The sequence below is a fragment of the Dermacentor albipictus genome, chromosome 3 (genome assembly GCF_038994185.2).
Source record: "Dermacentor albipictus isolate Rhodes 1998 colony chromosome 3, USDA_Dalb.pri_finalv2, whole genome shotgun sequence".
NCBI lineage: Eukaryota > Metazoa > Arthropoda > Arachnida > Ixodida > Ixodidae > Dermacentor > Dermacentor albipictus.
The window spans coordinates 175,052,184-175,076,419 of NC_091823.1; the positions used below are offsets into that span (position 1 = coordinate 175,052,184).

General features: G+C 43.2%; 1 protein-coding gene across 7 annotated transcripts in view; it reads right to left on the reverse strand.

The window, feature by feature from the left end:
• The window catches only part of bbc (choline/ethanolaminephosphotransferase 1 bbc), an 83,806-nt gene that overhangs the window by 35,634 nt on the left and 23,936 nt on the right, over positions 1-24,236 (reverse strand). For 5 of the 7 annotated variants that reach the window (XR_010564410.1, XM_065432024.2, XM_065432028.1 and 2 more), the window contains exons 4-7: positions 19,516-19,600; positions 13,016-13,147; positions 4,056-4,214; positions 467-592 (exon numbers count right to left, since the gene is read on the reverse strand). Coding sequence is in view for 6 of the 7 variants with exons in the window: in XM_065432024.2 (XP_065288096.1) it covers positions 467-592; positions 4,056-4,214; positions 13,016-13,147; positions 19,516-19,600 (502 nt within the window). In the remaining variant the exon portion in view is untranslated. Of the gene's footprint in view, positions 1-466; positions 593-4,055; positions 4,215-13,015; positions 13,148-14,396; positions 14,529-19,515; positions 19,601-24,236 lie in introns of all 7 variants that reach the window. The other 2 variants (XM_065432025.2, XM_065432029.1) reach the window with 2 other exon arrangements.

Sequence of the window (24,236 nt, forward strand, 5' to 3'; positions counted from 1 at the left end):
GAGTGCATATGAGAAGAATCGAAAGGCGCCTTTTTTGTTGTTTTTGTTGACCACAACCATTATAAAGCCTACACATAATAAAGGCAAGTTTGGTTGTATCTTTTTTTTTTTCATGGAAGTGTGGAAAGTGATAGGAATGAAATGGGGCATCTGCTTAAGAATGTTTGGTGTGTGCAGACCGCTTGGTTTTTCTTGAAGAGTCGTTCGCATAGCATTTGACAGATGGTAAGAGCTATCATTATTAGCTAGACTGGGCACACAACGTATCGCTGCGGCAAGTTCGGGGTGTGATCATTACAGGGGAAATAAAAAAAATCGAATTTTGAAGACAAAATTTAGGGGTGCGATCATTACGTGAGTGCGATCGTTATGCGAGTAAATACAGTATATGTCATAACTGCCCTTGGAATGTGCAACACCACAGTTTTAAATAAATCAGTCAAAGAAGTGAGACTGAGGGCCTTACTAGGCAGACGAGCAGAATGATGTACTCGTTGATGAAAGTATTGAAGTACTGGTTGAGGAAGAGCATGCCAGGACCCAGCAGTGCAGAGTCCATGTAGTCCATCTCACTACGGCACATGTGTGCCACCTGCATGAGCATCGAATTAGGTGGAAACGATGCATGCTGACAAACAGCTACATTCACAGAGCGTGTGACGGCACACTGGTAAGATGCCACTGATAAAGGCCCAGCTGATGCTCAGCCAAGGCCTTGAGCAGTGGCTACGTCCAAGTTTGGCAGAGCCTCAAATTGTTAACCCATCAAAACATCAACTAAATAGTACTAAAATGTATGAGACAAGCCCACGCATTAATTAGGGATAACTTCACTTTGGGCATACAACAAACAAATAAACAAACAAGACCTAGCCAACAACAAGGACGTGTCCTTTGCAGAACACTGTTCATGCCATTATACCTTCCTGTACTGCAACTCAGGCCACATCACTTTCAAGTCGTAAGCACAGTTAAGGCACTTAACACAAAACCAAGCCCCTAACTTACAATATCAACGATGAATTATCTTCCAAGCTCGTGTGTATAGCATGCCAAGAAATTAGGGCTAGCACCTACTTGTGCAATTGAACAAGTGTGCACCGTAGTTGTCAACTTCAGAACTTCATGTCAGATGTGCAAAATCAATCCTGCTGTAGAAAGGCAGCTTATACCTCGCTCTGCTCTTTGCCATCAATATACAATGAACACCCCTCCCCAAAGTCCCAACGCCGATCGCCTTCATCTGTGCACTCACAAGGCCATCTTGAGAAGTCCAGCTAAGCACATTTGCCACCAACTGCACCAGTGCAACCTGGCTTCATCATCTGTTTCACTTCCTTTGGTTACGACCAAAACAAACAAACAAAAAAAAATCCAGCCCTTGGATTCTCGTATTATACTTGCTCACTGCATAATGAGGGCTTCAAATGTGGCAGTCTTGATGCCATGAGAATGTATACGACGGCTTATTGGCACAACTTGCTGCTTCTATGCCAACATACTAGGGTTAAAATAATTTCCAGATCAGCTGCCATGGCTGCAAAGGGCTAATACTCCCAGAGCTAATACTTGGAGTATGCACTAGAGTGTACAAGCACAGTTTGCAATCCAGTCCCAGAGACTAACGTTGCCTCCTTGGAGATGATTCAACAAAAAGCTGTCCAAATAACCATCTAAACATTTCGTACTACCAACTCTTCTACTTCCTTAAACTACCACGGCATACCAATACTTGAAGCTTGGTGTAAATATCTATGGCTAGCATTTCTTTCTCTGCTAAAGATTAAGTCGTCAATGAGTATCAATTCATATATAAATGCTCTAATGACACAACTAACAAGACATCGTGACAAACAATCCCCTTACGCGCAGAACAAACACTTTTCCTTGTTCCCAAGAACAGCAACCGACTGGAGCTAGCTGCTGCTGCCAAACATATTAAGCAACATTAAGAGCTTCGATAATTTTCTACCGTAATTTGTTATTTTACTGTGCTAAATATTTTTTCTTCATTGTATAAGACGAAGACTGGGAGTATTGTATAAATAAATAAAAATACACAAACATCTAAGTTTGTGCATAGGAGTGTGGCCACCATCAGTAGCTTAAAGGGCCACTAAAGGAAAATATCAAGCTGAGCCAAATCGATAGCATATTTGTGCAGAAGACTATCAAGTTTTTCTGCATGCTAATAATATATGAAATCACTGTGTAAAATATAGCCACCTAAGGCCCTGCAGCTGCTCAAGTTTAATTGCCTGTGCCAAAATGAACACTCATGTGACCCTCATCTCCTGATGCTCTGAATAAGCCAGTGCTGACCTTACTCATAGTTCAAAATAGGTGGTGCCACTCTAATCTTCATCATTTTATCACTTACAAGAGCTCTGTTCGCGCTACCAATGACAAAGTCATTATAGAAGGCTAATCTTTCAATCTCGCTGGACTTAGCACTTTCCTTTGGTACAGCAACTCAAGTGTAATGGAGGTTGGGGTTCAGCTTCCACGTGCAGCAAGTACTTTTTTTCTGCACACTTTCATTTACCCTGTTAATATATTTTTTCAAGGGATCACAGGAGAAAAAAATGTAACAGCGAGGAAAACGTAACAGTGAGGAAGGCCACAAATCACACCATCAACGTCAGAAACAGCTCTGTATGGCTGCCAGTACAGCCATTAGAAATCTCGGCACTCATACTGTGACGGAAAACGGAGCGTGACAGTGGCCCCTTTCAACTTTGGGGTTTGGGTTTATTTAACCAAGCGGTACACAAGAAATGTGCATTTGTGGTTCAGTACGATGGGAAAAAAGCTGCATAAAAGCAGCTTGAAGGGCCCCATCACCCCTAAAACAAACAAACAAGCACAAGCAGCAGAGAACAATTTTTGATATGCTTCACCGCATAATACAGCTCTATTCCAGTGAAACTGACTAAAGAGAACCAGTGATTACCCATGTAACATATATAAGACCCTTGCTGGCCCCTGAAAAAATGTAGGCCAGTGCTTGGCGGATTTGGCCCAGTGCGCATGGTTCCCAGTAGCCCACTATGCTTGTGCTACTTGTGCAGTGCCTGGCTTTTGCCACTTCGGTTGCTTGTTGCAAAGTACCAGTTGCTTGATACAACATGAGAGAGCAAACTTTCCTCTGCACTGCCAAGTTTACGTAACAGTCAGTCATGTTTAAACAATGCAAGATGAGGGAACGTTAATAGAATGGCGGCATGTCAAATGGGAACATAACACATGGGAGTCAATGGGATTTAGGTCAGGATCACAAAAATGTAACGTAGCAGCTGAGAAAATGCAACAGTGAGGCATATATCAACAGTATTGCATTGTATTGCTGCGTTCCAATTAAAACATAATTAACTTCCCTTATGCTTTCTCTGGCTTCATTGTTTTCTTCATACAGATCAAACAAACAAAAAATTAAGAGACACTCGTGTCACCTGTTGCACACACATGGGCACTTATTTCAGATCAATATTAAGTAGATGATTCACAAAGGAGGATTGCTCCCTGGCAAACAGCAAGAAATCGTGCATCAATGAGCGTCTCAGTGATGTCCCGATGACAGGCATTTCTTCGCTCCACCTATGTCAGTTTGTACTATCCTTTTCTGTCAGGTTATTTGCAATTCAGATGTCAGGTCAGGCCAGGTCAGTTTATTGCCTTAATTAAGGCTCTGTCACTGGGAGCGTTACATAAGGGGCGGTGCACAAGCAATGAACACTTTAACATTGCTTTGGTGACACGACGAAAAAGGTAAGTACAGTTCTAAGCATGAAGAGTAACAACAAAAAAGCAAATGCTAGATGATGCATTCATACAAGAACAGACTACTATCAATTTAGCAATGCTGAAGAAACATCAGCAACAAGTGGCTAGTGGCTGATGGGGACTGGTGATAGCAACAACATGGTGGGAAAGGGCATTCCAGTGGGATGCTGATTTGCCAAGTAGGAAGAGAATGCCATAACAAGCTCAGCAGAGCCATGAAGTGATCGTGCCTTGGCAAGAATAAAAAAAAAAAGAAAGAAAAGGTCACCCACCACGAGCCTGTTTGTGACCTTGGCAGCAACCATGCCAAAGGCGATGATGTACAGGCACGGGTGGTTCTCGTAGATGCTGGTGCTCGACTTCTGGTAGATGATGAACGCTGGAACCACCACCAGTGCAATGGGGATACTTGGAGATAGTACGCTCGTGCCCTGTTCATCCGTGAGAAGGCAGTGCCAAAAGGGGGAGTCACAACACCGGACTGTCTACGAAATGTCGCGAAACGACACTACACGCAACATGCTCCAGTCAGTGTGTTAAGAGCCGACTGCAATGAAATTAACTTCCCTGCCTTTCTCTCATTTGCATCTCTCTCTCGCAACGAAATTTCACTTTGGCTGAATCAGTTGTAACTGAGTAGTATGAATCACTGAAGCAATCTTGGCAAAGCCACAGTGCTGGTAATTGTATAACTTTCTTATTAGCAGCCTCTAAACAGCACCCAAGGAGATGTGTGCACCCAGTGGGTAGCACTATGACGCAAGCCCCACCCAGCATGTTGCCTCCAAGAGTTGCGTTACAGGCACTGTCTAATCTTGGAGGTCACGCCAAGGAGCTGCGAAACACCTTCGGCAAATGGTAATGCCTGTGTTTTCTTTTTTCAGTTTCGGCATCAAAAATGGCGATTTGTACGAGCTTCTTGCAACACTTCCACTTCTATAATAATATACAAAATTTTAGCTGCTACTTGCACAATATAAAATTATACAGAATGCCTTCATTTGAAGCAGTCCTCTCAGCTAGCCCATCTACCACTTTCTCTGCTCTAGGAAACCTCCCTGTAACTAAGTTTACAGTGCAGTTCTCTCACACAGCTCTTATGCTTTCAAATCAATATTCCTCGAGGGTTGCTTAGCCTCAATTTTAAAAAATGCCCAAGGGCCATCATTATGCATATATTATTTTTGGTTGCAATTTCTCTTCTGCAATGTGCTATCATTCCAAAGCAGCTGATCCCTACCGACACTCCAGCATGCTTTCTCTATTTCTAATTTGAACATTCTGCACAAGCATTGCACGGACAGGAACAATCGTCAGTTTTCATGTTATTACATATTACATAGCTCATTCCTGCAGTCATACCAATTTTATTGGAAATTCCTTCGATGGCGAGATGAGAACAGTTGCAGAAATTGCAGTGCAAAATGTTTTAGGAGATGTTGCCCACATTTGGAAGCACCGTTAAGTTGGATTTTAGTAGCTTTTAAGGTGCCTTGTAACCTTTAGTGCCTGTCCGTTACATCTTCCCTTTGGTCCCACGGTTCGTACTTCCATCTTTTCCAAATATGCTGTGACAACTCGGCCAAAAGAACAATAATAAAATCTAAATCATAAAAAATGCCAGGACTATTATACTTTTCTGTCAATGGAGTCATTTTTATATAAGCTAGTGAATTACCTGTGCAAAAAAGTTCAATTATTCAGCAAAACGTAGCACAATCTTTTTATTATTCTAAGCCTTTCATTTTCACTGTCCGAAATTTATTGTATGTTCCAATATATATGTTTCTAAATAACGTCACAGTTGTACCTTGGTGACTGATTATCACAGTGGTGAGCAAGTAAAACAGTAACCTTCTAAACAGCACAACTAAATTAAGCACTAAAAACTAAACTAAAACCAAAAGCTAGAAACTAAACAATTAAAATGGCAACTTAAACAGCAACTGGCACTAGAACCCCAAGCAGTGAGAAATGTTAGAAGCCATAGACCCTTCTTGTGGAACGGTTGGCTCAAGAGGTACGAGATGGTGCTTCCGGCTGCACATTGCCTCAGTGAAGGCGCACGAATGTGAAACGATCACTGCTGCTGCCCTGCTACTGTGCACTCACATGCCCGAAATCAAACTGGGTGCTTGTGCATTGTGCTCCATTCATGCTGCAAAATGTGGAACAGTAGAGATGAAACACGTGTGCAGTAGTTGGCTGCAAAAATAGTGCATGGCACATTGAGGAATGATACGAATTTGTGTGACCAAGTTTACGAACCGCTGCTAATTAGGGAAGCATGCGTTGCTGGGTCTTCATGATGCACGGCTTTCCTCGAGGATAAAAAAAAGTTCACAGATCCGCCAGCGTTGTATCACTAAGCTCCAAAGTAAGGACATCAACCCCTGAATGTCGGCAACAGTTAGTACTGCTCGTTACACAATGACAAAGGAAACGGCAACGCTTCCCGGCAAAGTAAGTTCCTCATACTTTATCTGCACATATCCAGCCCAACTCACACGCAGACTTACGCCCACTCTATCGTTGATGTATGAAGACTAAGTGAACGGGCACAAACTTGAGTCAATGCGCTGATACATGGGTGACGGCAACTACACCGACAGCTCACGAATGTTTGAAGCTGTACATTTCATGATGGCCCACAGAGTAAGTGAGTAACTAGCGATAATAAATTTTTGCAACATGCTATTACAAAGTACAGAAGACCCAATTCCAAGCCTTGTGCAGAGCGAGAACAAATCTATTGCAACTAAGCACACTTGCGAGCGATTAGGCAGAAAATAAATAATCCCATAGTGATTGCATCGAGGAACTTTACCGAGTCAGAAACAGGACAAGCCGCTGCTTTAAGGTGTTTGCCAATTAAAGAAAGAACAGCAAAACACTGATACTGACTTAATTCGTAAGTGGAAATTTCGGACAGCTTGGAATAAATTTCTAGCGCCGCTTTTAGGACAAGCACTGTGCATGCTGCTTGCACCATTTCGGCAAGGTGTAACAAGCACTGGAAGTGTTTACACGTCCTCTGAAGCCAAAGCTTGGTGGCAGCCACCCAATCACAGTCTACAATATCTGCCAAAACAAAGGTTTGCTGAACCGCATGAGGATGTGATGCACATCCATCGCAAACACGGAGGCCACCAATCGACATGTCACTATGTGGTGGAACCCACAGGATCGCAGTGAAAAGGGTCTACACAGTCTCGGTATTTATAAAGTTGAGTTTCTGCTTAACAGCACTCTACATTCTTACTAGCAGCTGTGCTAGGAGCAGGAATTCAATCAATTGTTTAACGCACGAAGAAAGGGAACATGCCGCTCTCTTGAAATCTATAATTATTGATATAAAGACCCTAAACTGCCCCACCTTCTTCTAACTGTATTTTAAAGCAAATTATCACTCAAATTTGTTCATTCTTTATCGACTGCTTGCACTGACATTTGTGCTCGTTAAATGTGCCCTTCCATTTATTTATTTATTTATTTATTTATTTATTTATTTATTTATTAGTATTACCCTCAGGGCCAGAGGCATTACAGAGGGCAGTGGAACATACGGAAAAAGACACTATACAGGTTTTTCTTCTGCTAATACAATGTTAGCTCAAACGATGAGATAATTGCAGGAAGCAACAAGAATTCAAGCAATTACCCGATAAGAAATATAATTACATAGTTGGTTAGTTACATTGCAATACACTTGTGTTTAAAACATTATGAAACTGGGAATATTGAACAGTGGACATGACTGCTCCAGGAAGGTGGTTCCAGTCCTGTGAGGTGCGGGGTACAAATGATTGATAACATGTTTGCATTAAGCACGACATTATTCCCACCTTTTGTGCATGATCAAACGAGGGGAAATGTATGATGGAGGAAGAATAAGGTCGTTGTGTAGGGCGGGACTGTAGTATATCTTGTGGAGGAGACATAGGCGAGAAAACTTGCGGCGACAGGCGAGTGACGCAAGCTGTAGGGACTCTTTCATTAAAGTGATACTGGCAGTACGACTGCAGTTTCCTAGAATGAAGCGGACAGAGTTATTTTGGACAAGCTCGAGGGCAGAGGCTAATATAGCAGTGCTGGGGTCCCGGTTGGAAGAGGCATATTCGAGTTTACTTCGGACTAAAGATTTGTAAAGGAGGAGTTTTAAAGAAACAGGAGCAGATGAAAAATTGCGCCGAAGGTAACCTAACGAGCGGTTTGCATTGCTAATATGAAGAGACTAAGAAAGAGAGGAAGTTATGGGCACACCCAAGTACCAATAGGATGTTACGGATTCGAGAGCGGAATTCTCGAGCAAGTAGGAAATGGGGCAAGAAGTCGTACGGGAGATGCGTAATACCTTACATTTTGTAGTGCTGAGTTCCATCAGCCAGACTTTACACCAGTTAGATATATATAATATCGTCTTGAAGAATTGTAACATCATTTTGGTCAATAATTTCTCGGAAGACTATGCAATTGTCGGCGAATAAGTAAATGTTAGAGGTCACGCATTGCGGCAAGTCATTAATATAAATGAGAAACAGGAGAGGGCCGAGCACTGAACCTTGGGGCACGCCAGAATGAACTGGCTTCAACGGGGAATTATAAGTGTTAGCAGACACGAATTGTGAGTGTCCAGTTAGAAAATATTCGATCCAGGAGAGAAGTCTCCTATCAATGTTCAATTTGCTTAATTTAAAGAGAAGTAAACTGTGGCAAACTTTTTCAAAGGCTTTTGCGAAATCTAGGAAGACACAGTCAGCTATAGAATGACAAACAAGAATTGTATGTAGATTGTGTGTAAAGGAAGCCAACTGTGTTTCGCAGGAAAGATTGGCGGAAACCATGTTGAGCCTTTGAAAAGAACGAGTTGGCATCAAGGAAATTAACAATGTTTGTGTAAAGAACATGTTTGAGGATTTTACACGGGATACTAGTTAGTGAAATCGGGCGGTAGTTTAGGGGTGAATTTTTACTTCCAGATTTATGAACTGGAAGCACATTTCCGACTTTCCTGTGGGATGGCAGTGTGGATAAATCAATTGATTGTTGGAATATTTTGGATAGCATAATACTAGAATATATTTTGGTACCTTTTAAGAATTTAGCTTTGAAAATGTAAATTCCTGCGCATGAGGGACTTTCAATGATTCGACAATTTTTTAGATGCCAGGGGGTTGAACAATTACTGGATCCATTGTTAGAGAATCAAAGCATTGCACGTTGGGAAGTGTTGTAGACAAGGTTGTAACAAAATTACGGCAAAATACATCATTTAATACCACAGAGCAGTCGGCAACTAGAATCGCATCACCAGAAGAGTCAAGTAACATGATTTTGCTATTACGGTCGGCGTGAATGGTTTGCCAAAACTTTTTTGGGTCATTACTGAGCATAGCTGGCAGAGTATTTTGTAGCAAATTATTACGAGAACATTTCAGTGCGGAGACATAAGCATTATTCGCTTTCACATATGCATCCCACCGCTGCTTGGAGGGAGAATGCTTGGCAGAGCGATAGAGCCCCTTTTTTTTGTTACGAAGTCATTTTAAATTCGATTTACAGCAAAGTGCTGTTGTATGCGAAGAAATAGTGCGCATAGGTGCATGCTTGTCAATTAGTTCATGTACTTTTCGTGCAAACATATTCCAGTTAGTTTCGGTATTATGGCTTTCAAAATCATCTAAGAAAACATTCAGAAACGTAGACAGTTCGTTATTAATAGCTTCAAAGTTGCCTTTACTGTAATTATGAAGAGACTTTTTGACTCTCCGGTTTATCGGCTGACAATATTTTACTTCAAAACAGAGCATTAAATGATCGCTAATACCTGGCAGATACGATAAATCAGAGACCAAATCAGGATAGTTAGTTAGTATAAGGTCAAGCGTATTTGCCGTATTGTGCGATAGCCTAGTAGGTTGAGAGACAAGCTGATAAAGAGAAAATACCGAGCAAAGATTAATAAAGTCAAAGCTTTCTAATGAAAACGGTTTCAAAGCCAGGGGCTCAGAAGAGCAGGAAATGTTGGGAAAGTTGAAGTCTCCCAGGAGAAAAATGAAAGCATTAGGATGATAATCATGATACCATGATACCATGACAGAATAATAGTATCAATGGCATCATGTAAATGGGCAGCAAAATTTGAGCAATTACTGGGTGGACGATAGCAAACCCCAAACACAAAGTTTTTATGGCAGATATAAGCGTGCGCCCATACAATTTCTAGGTTGGGTTCTAGGTTTTAGGTTCTTTGTCGAATTATTATTACCCTTACTACGAGGGTTGATCCAAAAATAGGGTTCCCATCAATTTTAGAAATAAACAACATTGTTTATTCTTATAGAAATTCACATATTTGGAAAGATGTAACTTTTCTGCTTTTCTACATAATCGCCATATTTTTATATGCATTTTCAAAGACAGTGCTACAATTTCTGTATCTCAATGTCGTAGAACTCCCCCGCCAACCCGTTGAGGAAGCGTTTCACCTCTTTGACTTCATTGTCGCTCCGGAAGCGCTGGCCACTCAAATGTTCCTTTAACTTGAACAAATGATAATCACTAGGCGTGAGGTCTGGGCTGTACGGTGGGTGGGGCATGACAGTCCACCCAAAGTTTGTCAAAAGTTCCTGGGTTTGACAAACACAAGGTCGGGTGTCGTTGTGAAGCAGCGTTACACTGGCTGCCAGTCGTCCTCACCAGCGATTCTGGATAGCTCGCCCGAGTTTTCTTAGTGCTGCACTATAACTGTCCGAGTTCATTGTACTCCCATGTTCCATGAAATCGATCAGCAGTATCCCCTTAGGATACGAAATTGGCCATGACTTTGCCAAAACAAGGAGTTTGTTTTAACTTCTTTGCGAATGGTAACTCCAAGTGACACCACTGTTTGAATTTTTGTTTTCTTTTGGGAGTGAAATGAAACACCCATGTTTTGTCTCCCGTAACAATGGAGTCCAACAATCCTTCCTTATCTTCTTGACACTTCTGAAGAAACAGGCGAGCATGGTCAAGGTGTTTATTCTTGTGGTCTGATGCCAATAGCTGCCGTACCCATCGAGCACAACACTTGTGATACCACGATTTTTCTGTCAGGGCTCTTTCCACTGTACCGTAAGAACTCCCAAGAATCTGAACAACAAGTTCCGGGATGTTGATCCTCCTGTTTTGAAGCACTTCGCGTTGGACCATCTCGATAACCGCCTCCAAAACTGATGGCACTCCACTCAGTTCTTCATCGTGAGCTTCCTTCCGACCAGCACTAAACTCCCTGCACCACTTTCGGACGTGCTGAACGGACATACCCTTGTCGCCATACACCTCTGTCAACTGACAATGAATATCCACGGGTGGAGTCTCTTTGGCGTGGAAAAAGTGAATTGCAAAACGAATCTCGCACTTGGCGGGATCAACAATGGGATGGCTGCTGAGCCAAAAATGAGTGGCGCACTGAAGCACGGCCGGGAGGAACCGAGTGTGGGGGAACAGCCGAGCGCAGCAGTGTTGCCGGATTGCGGCTCGCACTTTCCAGGGTGGCTGGAGCTCTCTGGGAACCTTATTTCTAAACAACCCTCGTATTACTAATGTTGTTGTTGTTGTTGTTGTTATTATTATTATTATTATTATTATTATTATTATTATTACTACTACTATTATTCATTGAATACTGTCTATCCTCTACTAAAGATGATTACAAGGAGGAGAAAAAAATCTAAATCTAATGAAATCCTAATCCATACAATGTGACCTTCTGTTCATTAAATGTGTCATGACTGAATGTGGCCTTCTGCAAGTGGCAACTAAGCTATAAAAAAAAAATTTAATTATGGGGTTTTATGTGCCAAAAGCCCTTTCTAATTATGAGGCATGCCGTAGTGGGGGACTCCGGAAATTTTGACCACCTGGGGTTCTTTAATGTGCACCTAAATCTAAGTACACGGGTGTTTTCGCATTTTGGCCCCATCAAAGTGCGGCCGCTGTGGCCGGGATTCGATTCCACAACCTCGTGCTCAGCAGCCTAACACCAGAGCCACTGAGCAACCACTGCGGGTTGGCAACTAGGCTGACATGACATTTATTCTTAGCTGAACTCGCTAAGAATAAATCCTACCAAAACGTCTTATGCTTTTTCATTCGAATCATAGGACACCAGAATTCATTCCCACTGTCAACCTAAAGTCTTTTGACATCAGTGCAGTTAATGAATGCTAATTTTTTGGTATAATTCCTGACTCAATATTAAAATTACGAAGCTTATCGCCTATTTGAAGCGCAATATTTCTCCTGGTATTAGAATTTTACTTAAATCTAGGTATTATTTTGGCAAACCGACATTGCTAACCTTGTATTCTTTTATTCACAGTCATCTCAATTACTGCATTACAACATGGGGTAACACATATCCAACTCATATAGCACCACTACAGCATTTGCAGAATCAGGCCATACAGATATTGTCGTTCAGCTCATTCTACTGCAATGCTTCTGATATGCTTCTCCCAACCACAGAATACTTTCAGTAAATAATCTTGGGAAATATAAATTAGCTGTAATGTTATTTAAGGTAACACGTAATCCTCTCCCAGTAAATATATTTTCTGAGGTTACTTTGGTTAACTTGAACTGCACAAGATTTGCCGCTAACAACAATTTCTTATGGCCACTAATATACATGCTAATTATGGAAAAAAAATCTGGATATTTCGCAGCATTATCTACTTGGAACAGCCTCCCACTAGACGTCAAGCGCTCATCGTCTTTTGGTTTCTTCAAGGAAACATTATTCACTCTTATACTAGATAGCCAAAATAATTCACATATCTAAGCTATTCACTTCACTCCTGCTCATTTTATTTCAATTTTTCCCGTTTCTTTAGTTTCTTTTTCATTTGTAGCCTTTATAAATATTTTTGGTTTGTTCTGTTGCGAATGCCTTAAACTACTGTTTTAATTCTACGACTAGTTATTGACTTTAGATTATTTTGCAGTTTGTACTGTATTTACTTTGCATAATCTTCCACTTAGTGACTACTATAGTGCTGTTTTATGCTGTGTATTCTCTGTAATGTGTATATTTTCTGACAGGAGGTCCCCTTTTAGCCACATGCTCCGGGACCTCCTTCTGTACACTTGTGTCAGCATGTATATCTACTTATTAAAGAAATAAACTGAAATTGGTGGTCTTATAAATACACATGCAGACACGCATTCAGATGGGCAGGTGTTAACTTACAGCCACAGTCGACCCGTTTTTGCCCACGCCGCCCGAGAGAATGACCATGATGTCCGCATACCACATGATGGCAGAGACGGACAGTGCCGTTGCCACGGGCAGTAGCCGCAGTTCCACATTGAACAGCGGCAGCTGAGGCATCCACCACCACCGTCAGCGGTCACCACATTTGCAGAGCAATCCATTGTGCAAGCACCGGGCAGGAGGAGGGCAGACAGGCAGATGCAGCAAAGACGACATTCATCCATTCGTATTGGTCAGTCGAAGGTCAGGGATGACACACAAGGTAAACAGGTGATAGGGGGAAAGAGAGAAGGGAAAGAGGCAGACAGTTAGTTGAAAGGGGCAGAAGAGAGCCATTGAGGAGGCACCTGCACAAACAGACCCCTTATGCAGCCTAGTATAGACCTTGCCCTGTTCGACTATACGGGCACCTGGGTCGCGATTTTATAGCGATGCCTTTTCCGATGCTTTTCCTTTTCATGCTACCTCAGTGGTCAGAGCGATGCTCCACCTGCATTATTAACAGGATTAGCCAGTCATGGATAGTGGATGACAAGTGTGACACAGAATTTAGTACATGGCATCCCTACAAAACAGCAGCCTTCATAGTCAAGGAATGAATGGATGGCCGTCTGAGGAAATCTCCGTATCAGCCAAAACGGGTACTAAGCTAAAGCTAACGAGAAGTCAGCACAGTGGTGCACACAAGGCTTAGGTGAGTAGTAAATTGACCTGCAGACACAATTAACAGCTAATCACATTAGCTAAAAAATAGCCTGTTATTCTTCACTTTCTGCCAGCTTGACTGTCACATATACCATTCAGATAAAGTTGTGGAATGGGAGTTTGTTAAAGTGCCTCCTCGTGACAATAAGTTTAACAAAAGATGCACTAGCTCAGGTATAAGCTCTCTCAAAAAAATTTCGATTTGTGAGAAAAAGGTAGACCACTTCTTTTACTGTCATACACAGATAAGCATGGGCAAGAAACTGCACAAGCTAATGCGCATTGACCCAAGTGCACATTCGTCAAAAAAAAAAAAAAAGAGCTCGAACTGCTGCCAACGTATCCTGTCTGTACAGTTATGTTCAAAAGAAGAGAGGCCAAGCTGAGCACAGTTAAGTGGGTCGCTGAAAAAAAAAAGGGTTAAGAGTCAAAACAAGACAAGATTGCCCGTCTGTTCACCAACCACCCATGCACAGCATGGTGCCTGGTTTTAAACGCAAGAAACACCAGAGAGACAAGGCTGATTAATGACAGAAGTGAGTTGCTGGCAAGAGGCTTTCTCCAAAGCAGCGCAGGCACAGAGAAGGCAGACGTCAGACTGATGAAGAAGGCGCTCCGCTGGTGAAAGGTCGACGACACTGCCCCGACTTACGGCAACTGTCGAGCCATTCTTGCCGACTCCACCGGTGAAGATGGTCCCTGCGTAGCTGAAGAGGGCAATGCTGCCTGCCGTTAGACCCGAGCAGAGAGGCAGAAACTTGAGTGGCAGCTCAATGACGGGAACCTGCAGCGCCCACAGCTCAGCTCAGGGCGCATATTTTGTTGTTGTTTTTGTCACCGTGCAATGTGCGGACTGCTTCTTGGGCAAAACCACCAAACAGAAATTTCACTCCCGCAGGTACAACACAGAGTGTGAGAATGGCACCTGGCACTGACGGTGACGTTGACAGTGAAGTTCAGATTGCAAGTGCTACATATAACCGAGGCTTTTGTACTAGGAATATAAAGTAAGGGTGTGCGAATACTCTAACCGAATCCCATGGCGAATGTCCAAATAATTCCATTCGCGAATTGAATACTACTATTTGACTTTTCGAATATTCTATATAGTCAATGTGGAGCCCCTCATGCTCTATGCCACCCAAGTGAGCGTTTAACTTCATTTTCGGCACAGAAGTAGCGCCGAACATGCCATGGACAGGCCATCATGGCTGAAGCGGCAACGGACTTGGTCACTGCGCGTGCTCCCCTACGACAGCCCTGTGCGGGATAGTGCACAGAGCACCCTAACACCGCGATTCGCAGAATGGTGACACATTGGCAGAGGCTATTTCTGCCAGCACAAGGTGCAACTGGGTCGGTGGGACTGATCGAAATGATAACGCGACACGGAGAGAGGGACCAGCAACAATAGCAGTGCATATTTCATAAAGTGCAAAAGCATGGATAAAGATCCGCCGATTAGCTGCCGATGCAAGCAGATACACGGTGTTGGATACACGGCGACACACTTCACACCTGTTCAAGAGCCGTCAATCTAACATACACATGTGATCTCTGGACCAATCACTGATGATCGACCCGTCTGAACGTATCTGCAGCAAGCATTCCACAATTGCTTGCAGCTCGTTACCACATTGGCCAGTGGCAAATTTTTGTCACTGCCACACTGCCTAGGCCATTAGGCCTAATTGGCATCGCTTCATTGGATGTCAGTTTGGAGCTAAACGATGTGGTGAGCACACATGCCCATCTTCCCCTGCGTCGTCGCGGTCGCATCGAGAGCCGGCATAGACATGGGAGAGGCGCACTACGCGCTCTCCCACTTCTCCCTCACTCTCGGGATGCGCGCGCACCCTTCCTTCCAGACTTGCACGAAGGTAGCTGACGGGCGAGGAAGACATTCCCCTTGCCAAGGTAAAAAGGTACAAAACAGCACCACCAGGGGAGACCCTCTCTCTCTGACGGCGGACCCCTAACCTGCCAGACTGGAGTACCTGCCGCAACCCGTGAGTGACCTTGTTTGCCTGACTATCCTGGGCAACGAGGCCAGCCTGTTATTACTTATAACAGAAAGGACGTCCCTCTGCCAGTGTTCTTTAGTGCTGGTAGCAATAAACATTGTTACAGTTGACGCCACGGGTTGCCCTATTCATTCAAACCCGACGTAGCCGTGATTTCCGCGCTACAGGTTGGGAAGTACCACGAAGCAACAGTGTGGGGCTAGATCTGGAGCTCGCCTTCAGCCGTAGCCACATGCAGAGTGGAACCCCTACAACCGACACTGACGTAATCACAGCTGCCCCACAACAATCAGAAAGCCAAGAAACCACCTCGCAAATGAAAGTGAGTGTACGGTTATGGCAGTGTATGGAAGTTGTTCATGGCCACCATCTTTGCAATGTCCCTTTCGGAAGCCTCTCATTCCTGACGCCATTTGTAGATGCACATCGGTGTCTTTTTGTAGCTGTGAACAACCCATTGCAAGACAGTTGCATGCCCATGTGCAGACGTCAGATGAATAAGGGCCGAGGGGAAAGGGGACTGGCCTTTTACATATCAGAATCTGACAGGCGGTAAATCACGTGCCAAAACTGACAATGAAACTGTGCGGATAGCGCCTGCTATTGGCCGTCAGCCCCAGCTATGCGCAGAGTGGTGATCAAGTCAGGTGGTGTGCAATCATTTCGTCTGTCACGCAGGTTGGCCTTACGATAACCCACCTGCCGTAAAGTTGTGACAGCCCTTTTGTATTATGAGAAAATCTGGAAAGCAAAATTTTCTATGCAATAAATAAAAGATTGCCACAACGCAAAGGCCCACTATTAAAATGAAAACGCCATTGTAATTCAGTATAACAGGACATCACTCATTGACTAGTTTCAGAGGAAATAAAGCGCTTACATTGTTCAACAGAAACCCTATTGATGAAAAAAATTTCAAGACCTTCATATACAACAACTGAGCTGCAATCAGTGCTGGCACACTAATTTGGCGTTCCCTTTAATAAAAGTAGACCATACTGTATATCTTGATTTCTATGTATCTAAGTTATTGACAGCTTGTTACATTCTTGTTATGCAATGCTAGGAGACTCTCGGGCATGCGCAGCACTATGTTGTCCTGCCCCAAATTTGTAAGCATGAAGTATTGTAAAAAAAAAATATCTGGTTTCTGATATTCATCTTTGTTTTGTTGTTTCGATATTTGATCCAAAATCTACTAGTATTCGGTATTCGCACACCCCTACTTTAAAGTGCTGTGCTTAAAGTTTAAGTCTAGTAGAAGGGCTCTGTTATATGTATCACCTACAGTCCAGCTTCATCTGTCGTTGTCTTCTGGGCACATCGCAGAACAATGTGTGGAGTTTCTTGGAGTCCAGCAGCTGTGTGGCCGCATGCAACTGTGGCTGGCTGCCTGGTAAGAAGCCTTCTGTCCTGCTAAATGCACGCATGTGCAACAGTACTTGTCCATTAGGCAAGACCAGAAGGTCTTGCCTAATGTATCAACCGTACACTACAGCATCACTCTGCTCTTGACTACTAAAAGCATGGTGTAGCAAGGCGGCAAAGCGGACTAGTCTTCTGGGTTTCTTTCTTATCATGGTGTTAACAAGGTGCGAAAAAGTGGCAGACAGGCTTCTGATGCGGTCGACACAGTTAAAAATTTTTGTGCGCTTAATGCATCCGCCATCTTTAGCCGGCGATACTAGTGTGTGAATCCGTGTACATTCATGTTGTACGATCGCCATGTTAATCATCACTTGTGTATCAGTTCCTGCCTCTGTCAGCCTTTTTTTCATCTTGTTTCTCACGCTGTTACTCGTCCTTAAGAGTGAACTTCAAGAAGCTCTACACTTATGTACTCTGAAAATAACTTGCCAACACACCACTGTTCTCACAATAAAATGTACCAGAGCTGCATTTTATTATACAGTCGCATTTGGCCGTGCCTTGTGTATAATGTAAAAAACAATTATGCCTAGCAACAGGAAAACACCGCTAGATGTCACAACGTTTTTGCCGTGTCAGCTGTAAGCACACATCACAGAGGAGAGGAAAGGTGGCAATGGCAGCAAATGTCTCGGTTATGCTCCATCTCTGTATGCTCATGGACAGCTTTCTGTTGCTGTGCTGGCAAAGCTACAGAACCGAAGCACAGCTGTGGACTGTGGCAGAACATGGTCCCAAGTTTAATACACTCAAACCTCGATATATCGAACACTGATATACCGAATTATTGCATATATCGAACACTTTCTATATCGCCTGAAAAATAGCATGTATTTTTAATTTTTTATTGCGAACGGGGTCGGACGTAAAATGGATATATCGAACTCCGCCACCCTAGACCACATGCACTCTGTTGACAGGCGCTGAGCTTTCTCGCAACACCTTCAAATGATAATGGGGGCGCGATGGGCATTCCGGACTGCTGCGCACTATAGCTGCACATCAATCACGCCGAGGGTGCTATTTGAACGTAGCGGCGCACACACAAGACGTCGACCATCGCTAGTAGTAACGTTGACGTCAACGACATTTGTCAACGACGCATTGCATTTGTCATTTGTCGCACCGACTTATTTGTGCTGCGTTCTGTGCCTGCCGCGCTTCGCGAGGAATAGCGGTTTGCAAGCGCAAAAGCGTGCGACAGCGCACGCTCAATGGGCTCATTTATATACACCTGGGCAGACGCCACTTCATACTTCACGCTAAAAAACATTCACATCCTTTGGGGTGTATATTTGCACACAACGATAACTGTCACCTGTCTTGCCCACATTTCCTTTCTATAACGCTGCGAGCCCTGTACCTCCAAGTTAAGTCACGAACGGCATGCGTGTTATCAGCATGGCAGATCATTCTCAACAGGAAAGTATTGAGCGCAGCGTTTTCAAGAAGCTTCAAGTGAGTATTTACTGCGTCACAATCGGGGCGCGATCGGGGATTGCTGTTCGGAGCGCGCGTTCGGTTGCGCCGCGTGCGATTGGCCAAGACCGCGCAGACTTTGTGCGGCTGACGAGATAGGCGCGGCCTACGATAATTGCGTGCGGCGCAATCGAAAACGTGCTCCCCGCTGATCCCCGATCGCGCCCGTGGTTCTGTGATTGATATGCACAAGTTTTTTTACACGGTTTTACACGGTTTACGCGGTTTTACACAGTTTTTACATTTTATATATCGAATTCTGGCTATATCGAACTATTTCGCGATCACCGCACTGTTCGGTATATCGAGATTCGACTGTAGCTATGTTTAAAGCACTAAATATAAAATTTAATTTAATATAGTAGCTGCTTTTAGTACTTGGAAGAATAAACACCCAGAACAAAACAATGGCTGCATGGTTAGCTGCATGGTTGGCTGCATGGTTTACAGCCAACCATGCAGAAACATTGGCTGCATGGTTCATAGCACAACAGGCGCCCCGTGTGAACAAAATCATTTGTGCCAACAAAAACACCACTGGTGTCTAGAGATTTTTTTTTTGCCGATCTAGCCACTCAATGTGAACGTTCATTACAATAACAGCAGTTTCACAGCAATTCAGGACAGCATTCAATACACAAATAATCCAACACTCAATCCAACTGCTTACGTCAAGCAAACGGTGCTACCTTCTTTCAGCGAATAACTTGAGCAAAAAAAGGCTCACACACACCATCAAATGCATGCTGAAAGCGACAGCTCACAAGTCAGCAGCAACTCAAATAATCAAAGAGAGTTTCTAGTAGGGAAAAAAAAAAAATTTCAGCCCGAGTCACCCACCTTGGTTGCCCAAATGTCGGGGCCAAAGAGTGCAGAGATGATGTGGATCATCATCACCGAGAACTGCGCTTCCGTCACATCAAACCTGCCGAGAGAAACACGTGGATACAAGAGACCATCCAACACTGGAAAAGAATGCAGCACACAGAGTTAATATCCCACTAAACTGACTGCCTTCCAAATTCTAACAGCAGGTTAATTCTACACAATCCCTGCTCAAAAATTAGCCTAAGCACAGTAGCCATAAATGCTAGCAGCAAAAATTGAAATGTAGCATTCCCAAGCATTCCCAATTGACTGACCAGATTTAATATATTTCTTATGACCTTGTATGTTCATACCTCGAGAAGGAAATTTACAGAAGAATAAAATTGGGTTGGAGCGCATACAGCAGACATACTCAGATCCTTACTGGAAGCTTGCCATTATCACTAAAAAGAAAGGTGAACAATCAATGCATTCTACCAGTGCCAAGATATTGGGCAGAAACTTGGAGACTGACAGAGAAGCTGGAAAAGAAGTTAAGGACTGCATAAATAGCGATGGAACGAAGAATGATAGGCATAACATTAAGAGACACGATCAGAGCAGTGTGGATCAGAGAGCACATTAAGAGAAAGAAATGTAGCTGGGCAGGTCATGTAATGCGTAGGTTAGATAACCGGTAGACCGTTAGGGTTACAGAATCGGTGCCAAGAGAAGAAAAATGCAGTCGAGGACGGCAAAAGACTAGGGAGGGTGATGAAATTAAGAAATTCACAGGCGAAAGTTGGAATCAGTTGGCGCAGCACAGGGGTAATTGGATACCGAAGGGAGAGGCTTTTGTCTTGCAGCGGACTTGAAATAGGTTGATGATGATGATGACCTCGAGCCATTCAGAAGCTGTCTTTCCTGCAGTGCTTTGCCACCTGGCAGCTGAGATAACAGCATTTGGTAAGCTAAAACCAAAATTGAAAAAAAAAAGACATAATTGAAAAGGTGCTTTCTCAGACTTAATTCATCGTGAAAAAAGAAATGCTATATTTGTCCAAATACAGTAATAATCACAATAAGCTACAAGACTGGCTATGATTGTTGTTGTGGCGAGTGCCTGTTGGATAGTGGCAACCAGTTAGCCTCACAATGTGCAACGAAATCTCGGCAAACTCGAATGAATTAATTTTGCTTGCAATGGCAAGCGGCCACTGAGACCCCAAAGTTTCACACAAAGAATACTAGAAGGAAACCTGGCAGTGCAGTTGTTCAACCTGTTATGGGAATTATGGGTAGGAGATGGTTTATTCTACAATTTTTGATACAGCTCCTATTATTAAATTGCGTTGCGGCTTTTCTATTACAATTCTTTTTCATGTCATTACATTGCGTTCTAGCCTCATGATGTTTCTTTAGTGCTGCAAGCATTAAATGTTGACAATTAAGTCATTTCGTTATGCAAGCATTGCACAATTGAACACTTCTGAGTATGTGCGTCACTAAGTTTAGACAATATCTGAGCAGCAAGACTGCCTATAGGTAAACAGTATTTTTAGGATTCCTTTCTTTGTAACATCCTGAGAAATGTTGAATGGCAAAAATCCGTGGCTAATTGAGGCTAACCATTGCTATAGAACAAATGTGCAAGAAATAATTACCTCGTAGATGGCTGTTCACAGCCATGACACTTCAGACATATTGACCATCATGCCCATGCTAGCTGAACAGTCATACTTGTGATGCGCATAGACACCAGTGCCAGTTTTTCCTTGAGCGTTGTCAGTACGAGCAGGGTGTCTACCAAGTTGGCATTTACAATCTCCCTGAGTTTTGCATGCTTCACCTGAGTGCCTTTGCAAAATTCCCTGAGTGATGAAGAGCTATGTTTTATGTCAAGACGGGCTGAAACCATGTCACCTGATGCTGTCACTCTCTATTAAGCATATGAAAAAATAATAAAAAAAAACTACTTAATCCAATTTTAATACTAAGGAGTAGTGTTTGTTATTCAAGAAGAGAATAGAAGGGCAGTGGGTTTAGTAAAATGTACAGCAAATAAAATGTCTTTGAAAAAAATTGCAAATGGAGTCGGACATTCTCAAATACGAATAAAAAGGAAATGCATACAGAAGCAAATATTTTCGAATATGAACTCTTTCTATCAACTGACTGCAAGCTCAATGGTATGAGGCCCGAACTTTGTCACAATTGAGATTCTCTCTCAACAGCTCGTAAGTCAACCTCAACTGTGCTGACATATATGTCAGGACAGTTGAGGTATACTCTCAGCCTGTGCACGATGCCTTAGTGTTTTTCACTGCTTTAAAGAGCCTATTTTGGTTTGGATGAGGGACACCTGCATCTCGGCAGCAGCCAAAACTGTTTTGTGAAACAGCTCATCTCCTTCATAACAGTGGTAGCACGCTTCCTTTCCCGTTCGTTCCTTAATACATAGGCCCTTCTGTTCTTGTCCTCCTTCCGCCACTCGTGCGCCCCACGGACCATTTGAAGTATCTTCTTGGTCAGTTGCACAGTCCACGACCGATTTTTCAAACTCCCTAGGGGTCGCGAAAACGTTCGAAAAATCGGCCAGTTCTAAAAAATAAATGCATGTCATTTACTGCCCTTAGGGGCTCAAACTGCCACAGGCACATTCAAAAACGCTATGAAGGCCTGTCGGTACACATAATAGGCATATCGGTGCTCGTACTGCGACAGGCAATACCGGATGCACACGTGTATAATTAAGAAATACATACTGTGTCCCGTGGCAATATCCCCTTCCCACACTTGTTATGCTTCAGTACAATACTTTTGTGTATGCTTAATCAAGTAACATTTCTATATAGAGGCGAAGCTGACTTTCAGGAATCAGCATTATGCAACGCACTGTGCTTTCCAAGCTTCTAAGCCAATCACGAGGACCACAAAGGCGGAGTCCGTGCCATTGCTGACAGCAGCGAATTCTTTCAATAAAAAAAAAACGGCACCCAAACGGCAAGAAGCTTCATAGCGAACGTTGAAGCAGCTAGGCCTAGCGTTGCCGCAGTGGTGGCTACGGCTGCCAGCGGATCTGCATGCTACAGCACCGGTTCGAGGCAGCAAGGTAATCAAAATGGCAGCGGTGGTGGCTTTGATTAATGCCGTTTCGGACCTGCGGTCATGGCAAAACGTCCAGGAAATGTGATGGCAAAGAGTTCTTGCGTCCAAAATTTCAGGCGTTCTGATACATTGTCTCTATGGTGTACGTGGTGGTGCCGCGAAGCCGTCCAAATTATCTGTAATCCAGAAAGTCGGTCATTGGCTGTACACTGGCAACTCCTCTAGCCGATGCCAGGGCGTCAAAGACAATTCATTATGATTCCTGTCTGTTACTCGAGCCAGCATTACCACGACTTTCGATCCTTTCAATAAAATTACAGCTAATTTTCCCTGATGGAGGCACAAATTCCCCGAGTTTTCCCAGAGTTTTTCCAGATTACTAAATATCCATGAGAATCCCCAGTTTTCCCGGTTGGGAGACACCCTGATGAGACTATGAATGTGGCTATTCTTGAAGACTGCGTACTATGCAACAGAAGGTTGGTTGCTTAGTTAGTTTGGGTTTAATGGCACAAAGGCAACTAAGGTGATGCTGCGTCAGACACAAGACAAAATGAAACGCAACGTTAGAGCAGGTAAACCTGCATTACATTATAGTTGGTGTAAAAAACCAGTGTTTTCTAAAATGTCAGACAGGTTAGCAAATGGGACTAGGGGGTCACCTGCTAGTAATAGGGCAGGGTGTAATGGAGTGTGCAAATTATACAGGCTGTGTAAAAACCTCCGTCTCAGTATGTCAATGTGTGGACATGTTATTAGGATGTACATGACTGTGAGAGCTTCATTTCATTTTTCGCAAGTTAGTGGGTTTTCTTTTCGGAGAAGGAAGCTGTGCGTCAGATGCGTGTGTCCAATTCGAAGTCGACACAAGATCACCTCGTAGAACTGTTGCTGGTGACTGCATGATTTCCACTCGCCAATTACAGGTTTAATAAGATGTAGCTTGTTGCTTAAACAATTTTGTCCAAATCACGTTGCCATTTTGACGTCAAGGCCTTCCGAATCGCATTGACACTGTCTTTATATGGAAGTGCTGTATTTTGAATGTTTTTGTAAGCTGACATTGATGCGCATTTATCCGCTGCTTCGTTACCCAGTATCCCAACATGGCTTGGCACCCAGCAAAACCTAATTGATCTGCCATATTTGTTTGACGATAATGCGTTCAAAATATCGCCTAACAAGGGTTCACTTTGGGATTTCATGTGTAGAGCCTTCAGTATGCCTAATGAATCGGTGTATATGACAGTGTTTTCAAGTTTGTCAGCAATGATCTTTTGAACTAGTACTGTCCATATTGCATACACTTTGGCTGTGTAGACAGAGGCATGATGAGGTAGTCGAATACTTGTTTCCCAATTTTCTGTTACGGCCCCCACACCCATGTATTTAATTTTAGAGCCATCAGTATAAAATTCCATGTCATTCTTATACTTGTCTTGAAGAGTGCGGAATTCTCGTATGATGCGTTCATGTGGTGTCTTTTTTCTTTAAATGTGTTAGTGTCCAGTGCCCTAATGGTGCGAAATCACACCACGTGATACATTCGGGTACATACCCGTAATCACGTACCCCAGCTCGGTGGAATAATAAAGTTTTCAATCAATCAACCAATCTGGCAACCTGGAGGACTTCACGAGAGATGT